Consider the following 14,776-nt stretch of genomic DNA (forward strand, 5'->3'; position numbering starts at 1 on the left):
CCCCTTAACTGTATATCTACTACAGATAGTAACCCCCTACCTCTATACCTACTACAGATAGTAACCCCCTACCTCTATATCTACTACAGATAGTAACCCCCTACCTCTATATCTACTACAGATAGTAACCCCCTACCCCTATATCTACTACAGATAGTAACCCCCTACCTCTATATCTACTACAGATAGTAACCCCCTACCTCTATATCTACTACAGATAGTAACCCCCTACCTCTATATCTACTACAGATAGTAACCCCCTACCTCTATATCTACTACAGATAGTAACCCCCTTACCTCTATATCTACTACAGATAGTAACCCCCTTAACTGTATATCTACTACAGATAGTAACCCCCTACCTCTATATCTACTACAGATAGTAACCCCCTTACCTCTATATCTACTACAGATAGTAACCCCCTTAACTGTATATCTACTACAGATAGTAACCCCCTACCTCTATATCTACTACAGATAGTAACCCCCTACCCCTATATCTACTACAGATAGTAACCCCCTTACCTCTATATCTACTACAGATAGTAACCCCCTACCTCTATATCTACTACAGATAGTAACCCCCTACCCCTATATCTACTACAGATAGTAACCCCCTACCTCTATATCTACTACAGATAGTAACCCCCTACCTCTATATCTACTACAGATAGTAACCCCCTACCTCTATATCTACTACAGATAGTAACCCCCTACCTCTATATCTACTACAGATAGTAACCCCCTACCTCTATATCTACTACAGATAGTAACCCCTACCTCTATATCTACTACAGATAGTAACCCCTTAACTGTATATCTACTACAGATATTAACCCCCTACCCCTATATCTACTACAGATAGTAACCCCCTACCTCTATATCTACTACAGATAGTAACCCCCTACCTCTATATCTACTACAGATAGTAACCCCCTTACCTCTATATCTACTACAGATAGTAACCCCCTTAACTGTATATCTACTACAGATAGTAACCCCCTACCTCTATATCTACTACAGATAGTAACCCCCTACCCCTATATCTACTACAGATAGTAACCCCCTTACCTCTATATCTACTACAGATAGTAACCCCCTACCTCTATATCTACTACAGATAGTAACCCCCTACCCCTATATCTACTACAGATAGTAACCCCCTACCTCTATATCTACTACAGATAGTAACCCCCTACCTCTATATCTACTACAGATAGTAACCCCTTAACTGTATATCTACTACAGATATTAACCCCCTACCCCTATATCTACTACAGATAGTAACCCCCTACCTCTATATCTACTACAGATAGTAACCCCCCTACCTCTATATCTACTACAGATAGTAACCCCCTACCTCTATATCTACTACAGATAGTAACCCCCTACCCCTATATCTACTACAGATAGTAACCCCCTTACCTCTATATCTACTACAGATAGTAACCCCCTACCTCTATATCTACTACAGATAGTAACCCCTACCCCTATATCTACTACAGATAGTAACCCCCTACCTCTATATCTACTACAGATAGTAACCCCCTACCTCTATATCTACTACAGATAGTAACCCCCTACCTCTATATCTACTACAGATAGTAACCCCCTACCTCTATATCTACTACAGATAGTAACCCCCTACCTCTATATCTACTACAGATAGTAACCCCCTACCTCTATATCTACTACAGATAGTAACCCCTTAACTGTATATCTACTACAGATATTAACCCCCTACCCCTATATCTACTACAGATAGTAACCCCCTACCTCTATATCTACTACAGATAGTAACCCCCTACCTCTATATCTACTACAGATAGTAACCCCCTACCTCTATATCTACTACAGATAGGAACCCCCTACCTCTATATCTACTACAGATAGTAACCCCCTACCTCTATATCTACTACAGATAGTAACCCCCTACCCCTATATCTACTACAGATAGTAACCCCCTACCTCTATATCTACTACAGATAGTAACCCCCTACCTCTATATCTACTACAGATAGTAACCCCCTACCTCTATATCTACTACAGATAGTAACCCCCTACCCCTATATCTACTACAGATAGTAACCCCCTACCTCTATATCTACTACAGATAGTAACCCCCTACCTCTATATCTACTACAGATAGTAACCCCCTACCCCTACATCTACTACAGATAGTAACCCCTGACTGTTCACTTTTTCACATATTATTTAAATTGTTAATTTTACTCATAAATAGGAAGAGTTAAGCGGTCTAGAACATAAAAATTTCATCATCCCCTGATCTGCTTGAATCAAATTTGATTAATCAAGCAATACATAAACTCACCACACACTGTCCAGTAATTGTTGACTGGATGTTGAAACTACCAAGTTTGGCCCGTTCACCATTTCTTCGCGGATTACTTGCTTCTGTGTACAGATAGTAGCCTGGAGAAAACAAAAAAAATAGAAAAAAAAAGACTGAATCTGACCCAGGAAAATGGAAACTACTCTGTTTTTAACAGTCCGGAGAATATGGAGGTTATTACACATGCAGTACTCATGAAGCTCAAGTCCTGTTTCAACCTTGTTCCCTACATGACACTGCTCAAAACAGAATACAAAGGAGATGATATGCAATAAATTACATCACAATATTGTCATCAAAATCAGATCAATACATCAAAACAAATAAGAGCAAATCTCACCACATTCATGCAGAGAATTCAAATCATATTGACCGAAATCACATCAACTACAAAATAATTATTACCCCAGTCATCAAATCCTGGCATGCCCACACACATTGCGTGCACTTTCTCTGTTCCCTGGGGAACATTCCAACAAGAGTTCCTCATTGCTAGGCATACTACATTGGCCTTCACATTCTACCTGGTACATATTGAACACCTGGGTGGAGAGTGGCAATGTGTGGATTGATGCCAACTTTGGGGCCCCTGTCTTATAAGGATTTACAACTGATCTGATCAACCTAAACTATATGGAAATCCAACAATGTCATAATTTTTATCCGCCAGGATATTTGCATGATGTCCTTTGCAAAGACAAAGAAGCAGACTGAACTTTTAAGAAAAGAATGAATGTATGATTATACATTATATCATTTTGAAAAAACATGTATTTTAGATGTTGACGTTGCTGGCTTTCCATAGTTGTGGTTGATCAGATCAATAATAATTCTTTGTAAGAAGGGGCCCAGGTATAGAGGCCTACAAACCTGAACCAGTTGTATGATCTTTGCTTGGTCCCGTCCCATCACTGCTGGTGGGTCCACTCCGACGGGTCCAATCAAACTCATCGGTTTCCAGTTGTTCCCAATTACACAATCCATTCTCAAAGTCGCACATTGTATAGCCACGGGATCCTGATACAATCAACATGAATCAGATTGAAATATTTTACAGAACAAGGATAGAGAAATGACATAAAGATGGTTTTTTTATCCTTCAATTATTGCAAATAATTGAAAAAGCTTGATTTCATTTGATTCCATGATCACTCTGGGTGGTATTTTGATAATCAAACCAATCTATATCTTAATACTAATCAGGAGTTTTGTCCATCTAGCACATTAGGGCCGTCTTCACCATCCCGAGTTTTCAAATTAGCGCGCTATTTCTGATCCAGCAAATAATCCCAATCTGAACAACCTCGAGATTATTTGCAATGGAGACGCAATTATCGCACTAGTTTGTAGGATTAATCTCGAGATAGCAATCTCAAGTCAACTTGGGATAATTTGCAAAATAGCGCACTATTTTACAAATTATCGCGCTAATTCGTAGGTGCAGATGCACTCGGGATTATTTATTCATGGTGTCAGACCATAATGCATCGATGCCTCGCTCAAGCAAAATTTGCTCTTCTTGCGATGGTGGAGACGGGGTTTCTTGAATCTCGAGATTAATGGCGAAGAGGGTCGATCGGGCTAAATCTCCAGATTGAGCAAATCCTGGATGATGCAGCACCGCGTATTGATTCACTTGATCTTGAGCTTGTAACACAAAGATAAGCGATGAATAGCAAATATGATAGAACACCTCTGATTAGTTCCATGTCGGTATTTTGAACCTAAAGTGCATGCTACATTGATCTTGATTGGTCAGTTGATTTAGAGATTGCTTGCTTATCTTTGTGTTACAGAGCCCAGGCCTGGTCGAAAGACCAGAGTTAAGAACCCAGTATCTCGCAGACTACATACCGCAATTCTGTTCATCTGTCAGATCACAGCAGTCTGGGGTAAAGTCACACATCTGACTAGTTGGATAGCATTCACCACTGGCACACTGAGAATTTCCGATCCCACACGACCCGGGAGAGACCGCCTCAGGGTATTCACAATCTTGGAAGAGCATGTCGTCTACAGCAAAGCCGCCCTCACTTGGTACTATCTGTCTGTCCTCCGACTCTACAGCAACCTGAAACCCATTACACATGGAGTTGCAGTTAATTGATAGTCTCAAACAATGATTCTGATTGGTTGAAACTGTTTGTGATCATTATGCACGCATAAGCATGGCCATGATTGGCCATTGTCTTAATGTGACTGATTGTAAAGGTTGGTGTAACATAGCTGTGGAGCGTATTTCACGAGGTGTACTATCAGTGATACTTCATTTAAAAATAATGCAAGCATATGACGTCTTTGCATAGGATTGGCTGAAAGCAAAATAATTCAGGAAAACAACAATCTGCTTTGTGAGACACTCCCAAATGGTGAATGACAGGGAATGCTGAAAGAGGTTATCTAAACACACTTCACACACATTTTAAAAATGTTCTTGCTAACTCAAATAGATTTGAATGCTTGAAATTCACCTCGACAATATACACTTGAAATATTGCTTTTAAAGCACTTTCTTGCTCCACATCAGTCGCAAGCCATCACATGGATCACCACTCCCCTCCAATTCAACCAACATGTATATTCTTAATCATACTGAAAAATTAAATGACCTTCTTGCAAATTGTATATGGAATGCTCTTTTTTTAACATATTACCTAGAATCTATTTTAAGCTCAAATAACTTTGCAGCCTGTCACTAACATACTGAACATTTCTGATTGGATTAGAATATGCATTATTTGCTTTGCTTTATTACGTCTTTATACTTCAAATGACTGAGTGATCTCTTTTACCCATAATACTAAACATTCAAAGTTGACTGAGAAGAATTAACCTGAAAATTAGTTGAGCAGGGAGGTATCTCTGTGACGTATATCTGCCATTTGCCATAATCAGATGCGCCATCGTTGGCCTTCGTCAGTCGATAGTCCTCTTCCCCGGTCATCAGACGCACTTCCAAGTCACCATATTCGATTCCAAACATGTAGTACCACAGTGTGAAAAGGCAACCTCTCTTTGATTTCTTATACATGGGACTGATGATCTTGGCAATATCATCCAGTTTTGAAATGGATCCATCCACGTAGATATAGTGGCCTGAGGAAAATGGATTGACACATGCTTAGTAAATGTGTGTATCATTGACATGGATAATAGTAAAGCTCATGAATATATACATTTATAAAGCACCTATCTAAACTCAGATACATTTCATCCCACTGCTGCCACAAAAAAGAGAGAATTTGATCTACATCACACCCTAAGGTTAGTAAATGTGTGTATCATTGAAAAGGATAATTGCAAAGCTCATTATTATATACATTTATAAAGCATCTATCCAAACTCAGATACATTTCATCCCATTGCTGCCACAAAAAAGAGAGAATTTGATCTACATCACACCCAAAGGTTCATGACTTTATAAACTGGTGACATGCTCTTGTGCTAAATGATTAATCCCCATGTAGCTGACTTAGCACTGACTAGTGAGCAGAAAATGTTCCAATCATGTGTGTGTAAACTCATGTGTAACTCACTTTCGACAAGCTTTTAGAAACATCACAAAGGGCCCAAGGCCCGAAAATAGAAACGTTTGTGATGGATTGCATATATGAAAGGACATTCCTGATTGGTTCTTGGTCAGTGTTTAAACAAACTGCACAAGCAGGAATCCTCTTGATTGGCTATTTCCATTTATCCACTGATGGTAAACCTTTGTGTTATATAGTGCCAAAGACCTCTTAATGCAAAGAAAACTTGGAAACTTGAAAACAGAATTTTAAAAGGTTACCAATCAGTCTATTGAAGAAATGCAAGTACATGTATATCGATGAAGCATAGGAATTTGTCAATTTAAGAACATTTCTATTACTGCATGAGTGCAGTTGCTTCACCCCATGTTGTCATGTGGGTAAAACATAGATTCCCATGTCAACCAAAGAATGTACATTCTGAGATAACTCACCACTTGCAGCTCCTGTAGTATGGTCTGTATCCGGTCCATTGTAAGTAAGTGGGTCTTCACCATGGTTGTACCACGTCCAATCTATGTCATTGTCATTGGCTTGAGTCCAATAGCACAAGTCAGATTCAAAATCACAGAATACAGCTAAAAAAAAAAAGAATACAAATTTTTTAGTTTAAATCATTTTTTCATAAGGGGAATTTGGTATTCTTAAATATTTTTTTCAATGGTCAAATACAAGGAGGGGATATCAAATATTGATTTTCTCTGCCTTTTAACCATTGACAAAGGGACATACGCTTAAGAAGTTCAAACCACAACAATCAATATTTGATACCTTAATATGACACCATCCAAATGTATAGAACTTTTAGTGGCATTTTTTGTCAATGCACTGGCTGTTTTGTGGGTGCTATGATTCATTTACTTTTCTGCTTTAAATAGCTTAGCTAAACAGCATAAAAACTGTGGTTTAGAGAAAAGAAAAAATCCTATAAAATAATTGTAACACCTGTAGCATATGTAAAGAAGTTGGGATTGCGTATCCAGTCACTGCTAAATTCAACTTTTTGAAGCATGAAGTAATGACTTTCAGTTGAAAATTTTCAGGGCTTCATTAAGTAGTAAATAATTCAACCTTGCAGCTCAGATTGTGAAAACACAAATCAATGTTAACCTATACCGTTAACTAATGTGTGGACCTTCAACTATAAACTGACTGGATATGTCGAGCATTGTGGCCCAGTGAATTTGTCTCTGGACTCCCTAAACAGGGCCATGGGTTTGAATACCACCCACGGCATAATTTCCTGCAGCAAAAAATATTGATCCACAATGCGTTGCACTCAACGCAGGCGAGATTAATGGGTAAGGGCAGGAAGTAACTCCTCAAATAGCTGTGAGCAGTGGCACCTGCAATCTAGCTTAGCTGAAATGATATAGGAGCGCCTTGAGCACCTAACAAGGTGGATATGTGTGCTTTACAAATACCCTATATTATAAATATTATTACTCACGACACATAAGCTCATCCTCCTGACCAGGGAGACAATCATGTTTAAAATCACAATACGATGACTCATCGATGCAGCCCATGTTACATGGCAGCTGGCCTCCTGTGCATGCTATTTGAGCTGTGGATAGAAAAATAGAGTTTCCTGATCGTAATGACATTTAAGAAAGTTTTATTTATTGATTTGATTTCCACATAAAACATGTCATCAATAACACATATCAAGATTGGATAATAATACATTGTGGATGAGTAATTTAAAGTCAGATGTTTGACATAGATGACAGCTCTTTCATATAAATATAAAAAAAAACATCAATTATGTAATATGAATAACTCAAAGTATTAAGTAATATCTAAGTGTATCTAAAGAAATAAAGTCTATTTACTTCTAAATATACAATAATATCCTCATTATTTGCACATTAGGCTTGCATTTACCAAAATCATGACCTTTTCTAATCCTACTTGGTGTTTGTGATTATTTCATGAGTAATAATAATACACTCTTTCATATATATCCTTACAGATATAGAAATGATTTAGTGTCCATGTTATATTAATATTAATCCACTAATTCATATATTAATTACAAAAAAAAATCCTTCAGGATGGCATCATGCCGTGTCTGCACAGCGTCCCTTCTCCGCGCATATGCATATCTGTGTGATTCTACCGGTAAACAAAGAAGACATTGATCAACCACACTCTTTATATTTGCAATATACCTCATTACAAAGCCTGATGAAAGGCTTTGCAGACCTTTGGCACCATTGTTGTTGTTTATTTGCCAATCTAATGATTACAGGTGACTATTGGTTTTTTATTTAAAAATTCATACATTTTGCTTGAATTTTGAGATTTTCAAATCTCTCGCTTTCAAGAATATGAGGAAATATCAACTGAAAAGTTTGTTGAATGTTATAATTTTTTATTTACAGTTGTAATTTAAATATCAAATTTTAGGTGCACCAGGTCGACCATTCATACTTACATGGGGGTACTGTTGATATCGCTGGGATGCTTTCAGAGGCTGGAGCACAGTTTGGTGTTAGGCTGATGTCATCGAGTGCAATATCTCCATCTGTCGTTGTACCAATACTACCCTCTATGATTATCTATAATAATTCAATATAAAAACGTTTGTTAACATTTCATTTTATTCACATACCTGTTAATTTCAGGGTAAGAAAAAACTGTATCCTGTGATCCCTAAAACTGTGTTTTGTAATACAAGACACACTGATATGAAGCTAAAAATGAATAGACAAGCTAATATACATACATCTTCACTATAAGGTTTGATGTTAACAATTCCACCACCCTCCTCTCAGATGAAAAGTAGTAAATTTTGCTTCTCCTAAGCAAGCAAGAGAAAAAGTGTTTTGTGGTCTTGCCTAATGTTCCCACGGTTACTGTCGAGTCTCCCTTTCATTTAGCTATGAGTGGTCCCATGCATGTATTTCTTGTTTTTAGAAAATTTATTTATTCATTTTATAGAAGAAATCATTTCATTGAGTGAAATCATATTGTCTTATTGACACTGGAAATTCTGGTAAAATAGAATAAAAAAGGTAAAAGATGAACAGGTTTACGACAATAAGGAGATTGATAAAGATGATACTACTGATTTTCATAACATTACTACTAAAGAAATTACGATGAAATTTTAATAAAAATGATCATGATAATACTATCTCTATTATTTCTATTATTACTACTACTTCTACAATAGTAATGATACAATAACAATCATGACAATAATATCAACTAGAATTTAATTCGTCATGCGGACGAATTAGGTGGTCTGTCATGATTTGTCATTCAGTGTCGGCTGATATATGAAATAAATCATTTAGATATCATTGATAATCTTGATCGTAGACATCCTAAGAATAAGTTTTGACCATTACTAAATGTGATTATTGATGTGGTGATGACAATCGTCAGACATACATCTTCAAACAGATACATACAAGATAGATGATTATACCTCACGGATCAACACGGCAATGCCGGCATGATCCGGGGAGGTCCGGGATAGTTTTGCCCCAGATGACTGTGAACACGGCATCAACACGGCAGCTTCACACGGATCTACACGGATCATGCCTGCAGAGCACGTCGTCAACACGGACCAATACATCAGCAACACGGACCTACACGTCAGCTACACGGACCACCACGTCAGCAACACGGACCTACACGTCAGCAATACGGACGAACACGTCAAATGCGTTATCCATTGAGCTAGCATATTCCCCATAGTTCATAGAGATTACACGTAAGCAAATTTGAGAATTACAATTCCAATTTTGCAAGCGAAATACGGGCATGATCCCGGCATCTGATAAAAAAATAGAGGGCATATTTTCGAAAGCTTAGAATCTCGGCTACAACATACTAAAAGCTCAGGGAAAACTGACAAGAAACAATGGAGATATAGCTCACGAAATAGAGGAATGTCGAATCTAGTTTTGAGAAAAGGTCATGTCCCATAGAGATTACACGCAAAATACATGTGATATGAAAAAAAGTAATTATAATCTGTTTTATCTTGCTAAATTTAAACTTTTATACCTTTAAATTATCATAAAGGATCATGTAAGAAGTGGCAAAAAGAAAAAAAAAGTGAAAAAAAAATTCATCTTGTTCACCCCAGGACTCGAACCCGCGCCCTTTAAGAAGCAGTCAAAGCCACGATATTCCCCATAGAGATTACACGTAAGCAATTTTGAAAATTACAATTCCAATTTTGCAAGTGAAATACGGGCATGATCCCGGCATCTGATCAAAAAATGAAGGGCACACTTCCGATAGCCCAGAATCTCAGCTACAACATGTTAAAAGCTCAAGGAAAGCTGACAAGAAAAAATGGAGATATGGCTCACGAAATAGAGGAATGTCGAATCTGGTTTTGAGAAAAAGTCATGTCCCATAGAGATTACACGCAAAATGAGGAAAAATGACATGCCTCTTTTCATCGCTGTTTTACGCAATGATGCGTTTCTCAAAACTAACTTTTATGTAAACTGAGGAGAAAGAGTACATTCTAAACTACAACATATCGAAATCTGGGCGAAAAACGATCTATATTCGAGAAGTTACAACCAAATTTGCATAAATTTGATGACGTCATTTTTGAAAAAATGAAATTTTTAGTTTAGGCGCCATTTTGATGACGTCACGATATAATTTAGGGACAATGGTGACATGAAATCAAATTTACAACTCATACTCTATCGATATATGAAAAAAAAATTGGGGGTCAATGGACTATTTAAAGAGCTACAGTGAATTTGCAATAGGCATGTTTTTGCCCATATATGGCCTATAGTGAGAGCTCGCGCGCACACGTGCTGCAAACTTTAACGGGTGTTAATTTCGTTATTAATGGTCGTAGAAGGTTGATCAAGGTATCAAATTGTTTAGAATTTTATTATCAATGCAATGATGTAAAAAAAACGGTGATTCTGCATTGTGTTAAGGCGTTACGCGCGCGCGCAAAATTTTGGAAATGCTTAAAATGACCTGAAACGTACTCTCGTTTGGTCAAAAAGTGATTTTGAGCATTTTGAAATTTTGACGCGCGCGTCGTGACCTTCAGGTGACCTTTGATGACATGACCTGATGACCCTTGACCTTAAATTGATGTGATGTTAATTTGATTGATTTTTGATAATTGATAATGGAGATATGATTGATAATGTGATTTTACAAAATGGCGCCTAGATGACGTCATCATGACCTGATGACCTTGAAAAGCTTATTTTGACGTGTCCATGACAGATCCTATAGATGACATGAAATTCAATGAAATTGACCAAGTCCGTTTTGAGATAACTTGGCGACAAAAAAATCGTTAAAAATAAAGAAAGAAATAAGAAAATTCTGACGAAATTAAGAGGTGATCTGTCAAAGACAGACCACCTAATAATGATATTAGACAATGACATCAAAATTGATAGTATAAATGTCAAAATGACACAGGAGCATATGTCGCATCACTTCACTTGACATATCAAACCAATTTACTTAGGTTGTTCAAATACACTATCTTATGTTGTACAATTAATTAAACCTACTTGGTAGTCGACATCGCTATCTATTTCAAGCATTTGGTAGTACCATATGTTGCCTTGATCACGTGACATTGACCAAATTGGAGTAAGAGGTCCGTTTATTTGTGTCCTTGTGTAGACGGTCAACGTCCCCATACCAGTGCCACGCATGTGATAGAAGAATCGCATCTAGATAGAGAAAACAAGATCATAATTGTACAAACATTTCTGGCATCTGCTGATCAAATTAAAAGACAAAACAAATCTTTGAACCTGTCATCTACTGCATGCAAGGGTAATCTTTTACCATTTGGAATACAGTAATGTCTTATTATTCATTAAAACTACATTGCAAAATTAGAAAACATTTGGTTCAAGCATGAAGCACAGGGGCGTCGATCCATTTTTCAGATTGGGGGGGGGGCAAAATCATGAATCAACGTTCCAAAGGCGCTTGATCATACAAAACACCCATACACACACACAGAGGCATGTATATATATACATGTATATATATATATATGAGTCATGAGATACAGACATGTATCTCACCCACAAATTAATGCGAGCGCGAAGCGCGAGCGGAAAATTTTGATAGTTTGATCTGAAAAAAAATGAGTTTAATGGATGTTTTTGATAAAGAACAAGATATATATCCAACAAAAGATGATTGCAAATCGAAGCGGGAGTTCTTTTGAGGTTTAGAACTGAAAACGGGACATTCTATTCACCTATTTAATCAGGAAAAGTATGGGTTTTTGCTACAGAAATGATGCAAGCGCGTATCGCGAGCTGAAAATTTTTATATTCCAATCTGAAAAGCGAACATTTTGAGCACAATTTGAAATAAAGAACGAATTGTGTATCTCAATCTCGCTTGCTGAACATTACAATCTTATTTTATTTTTGCACATCCGGAATTATTTGGGGGGGGCAAAACAATATGTTTGCCCCCCCAATATTTTCGTTGGTGGGGCAATCGCCCCCCTGCCCCCCCCCATGAGAGACACCTCTGATGAAGCATACAATAAAACAAAACTTTCAGGGTAAAATCTTTGCATATTGGCATTTTGATATGCATAACTATTCAAAGGGCCTTTATTGAAAAAGACAATGGCACTGAAAATAGATAAAGCTAAAGTTGAATCAAACTAAATATACCAGTATATTGATTCAGAACAAACTGAAATGCCGTTTTGGTTACCTTGCCCCATTCCCACCACCCCATCAAAATACCTTGGAGTCTGACGTTCTTTCATTCCAAGATTAACATTTTAGAAGATTGGGGATTTCAAAAATAACCAAAGAATGAAGATAATCCTGGAATTTCAACAAATTTGAAATCATTGATCTGTCTACAGCAATCATTTGTTTACTACAGAATTTTCACATTGCTACAGGTAGGCTTTGTTTTAGGACTTGACTTACAGAGCATCTGCTGGTACGTGATCCTGCTATTGTAAAACTAGCCAGTCTTGCCCTCTCTCCCAGTTTCTTGGGGTTACTTGCTTCTGTGTAGATGTAATACCCTGAAGGTATATATACAAACAAGTTTGAAAGGTTCCATTTAACATGTAGAATAAAGAGTCAGGAAGGTAATGGAACCTATTCTGATGATGATGTTAATTACTCTGAAGCTTCAAATACTGTAAAGGTTTGTTACTTCCAAAACATGCAAATTGTATAAACCATGATGTTCTTCAGTCAAAATGAAAAAAGGCATTGTTAATCTAAATAAGGCATTATTTTGAGAATTCACAATTCAAAATGTTTGTTGATCCGAAAAGAAAATAGTGTGTTATTTCAAAAGTGTATCTTCTGACAAAAAATTGTTTGCTGTATACAGACTTACATTAGGTCAGGTAAATTTAACCCAACATTTTGAGAATTTAGGGTTCCTTTTCTTGAATGGTTGGGTAAAGTGGACCCGATCTTTTGTGAATTTAGGGGGCCCTTTTCTCAAATGGTTGGGTAAACTGGACCGGACATTCCACAAATTTAGGGGCCCTTTTCTTGAATGGTCAGGTTACGCGATTGCCCGACGAGACACGATAACCCAATGTGATGGCACAAGCCAGTAAACCCTGCTGATTTATATTTTCAAAATTGACAAGTGACCAACCATCATTTTCATTCAATTTAACAATATGGAAAATCACTGGATACTTGTTTCATGAAATGCTCTCCATGTACCTTCATCTGTGCCGAGGGTGTGATCCACTTTTGGACCTGTTCCTTCACTCGATGTATCTCCTTTATTTCTTCGCCAATCAAACTCATCGGTAGTCAGCTGCTCCCAGTCACATAAGTCGATCTCAAAGTCACACATAGAGTAACCCAATTGATCTGAAATTTATAACAGGATCATCAATACTGACAGTACAAGATGCTTACCCCTATAAAGATATTTTCAAAGCAATTGCATGCCATGTTAACATTCATCGGTAACAAGAATAAATACGGTACACTCTGAAATAGAAGATAAAAACATACTCCAAAAATAAATGGTTGATTTGTGAAAGGTCCCTCAGACTTATTTATAAAAGACTTCATGGACATATAGATAAAATATATAACTAAATGATTAAGATAATGAAATTGGAAAAATCCCAGGCATAAATCAATCTTAGGCGACTGAGGCCATAGCTTTGGAAGGCCAACTGACTGGCCTTGGAGATTTTTTGTGTCTCTTTCCCATTTGTTCACTGATATCAATATGTGCCCTTTTGAAAAGAGGCCTTTCCTTAAAAAAAATAAAATTGAATGCCTGGGAATTGGACTTACTGCATGTTTGTGGGTCCTCATCGGACATATCACAGCAATCCTGGGTGAAATCACACTGGTTTTCGACTGGGTAGCACTCCCCTGCATCACATTGACTCTGACCCACTAAACCACAATTTCCTGGATCAGCGGGACTGTAGTAACAGTTTATGAAGGCAATGTCGTCGACCGCAAAACCTCCCTCAGAAGGAACTACTTGCCGGTCTTCGGCCTCGATAACGATCTGAAAGAGGAGGGGGAAGTTCATATTTAGTTTGTTGATTCAGTTGTTTTACTTTTCTGAAAGTGCAATGTGCTATCAAATTGGTTTACCGCAATTTGCCAAATAAGCAGTTCATCTAACCAAAGAGACTAGAGAGTGTTCAAGTCCTTAGGAATAGCCCAACTGGAAATCTTAAAAGATGGTAAATGGACTAAATTGCAAAGAGGCACAAATGGCAAGTGGACAAATTGGTTGTAGACAAATTAAGAGTAGACCAAGTGGAATGAGAAAGTAAACAAACCAGGAATCCTGGAATGCAGGTGTCTTGAAGGTATACTGTGATACCATTTGTATCATGACTGAATACAGGTGATAAAAGACAGGTGGTTGGCTCACATAA

At 37.4% G+C, this 14,776-nt stretch overlaps 1 protein-coding gene across 1 annotated transcript in view; it reads right to left on the reverse strand.

Annotated features, from left to right (window-relative positions):
- LOC121428417 (MAM and LDL-receptor class A domain-containing protein 2-like) overlaps positions 1 to 14,776 on the reverse strand; it is a 36,917-nt gene that overhangs the window by 2,523 nt on the left and 19,618 nt on the right. Inside the window, exons 10-20 of the mRNA XM_041625016.1 lie at positions 14,175 to 14,397; positions 13,584 to 13,736; positions 12,819 to 12,919; positions 11,415 to 11,579; positions 8,324 to 8,447; positions 7,334 to 7,450; positions 6,318 to 6,461; positions 5,187 to 5,449; positions 4,208 to 4,424; positions 3,224 to 3,370; positions 2,333 to 2,433 (exon numbers count right to left, since the gene is read on the reverse strand). Of these exons, the coding sequence (XP_041480950.1) occupies positions 2,333 to 2,433; positions 3,224 to 3,370; positions 4,208 to 4,424; positions 5,187 to 5,449; positions 6,318 to 6,461; positions 7,334 to 7,450; positions 8,324 to 8,447; positions 11,415 to 11,579; positions 12,819 to 12,919; positions 13,584 to 13,736; positions 14,175 to 14,397 (1,755 nt within the window). The remainder of the gene's footprint in view (positions 1 to 2,332; positions 2,434 to 3,223; positions 3,371 to 4,207; positions 4,425 to 5,186; positions 5,450 to 6,317; positions 6,462 to 7,333; positions 7,451 to 8,323; positions 8,448 to 11,414; positions 11,580 to 12,818; positions 12,920 to 13,583; positions 13,737 to 14,174; positions 14,398 to 14,776) is intronic.

The sequence above is a fragment of the Lytechinus variegatus genome, chromosome 15, assembly GCF_018143015.1.
Source record: "Lytechinus variegatus isolate NC3 chromosome 15, Lvar_3.0, whole genome shotgun sequence".
NCBI lineage: Eukaryota > Metazoa > Echinodermata > Echinoidea > Temnopleuroida > Toxopneustidae > Lytechinus > Lytechinus variegatus.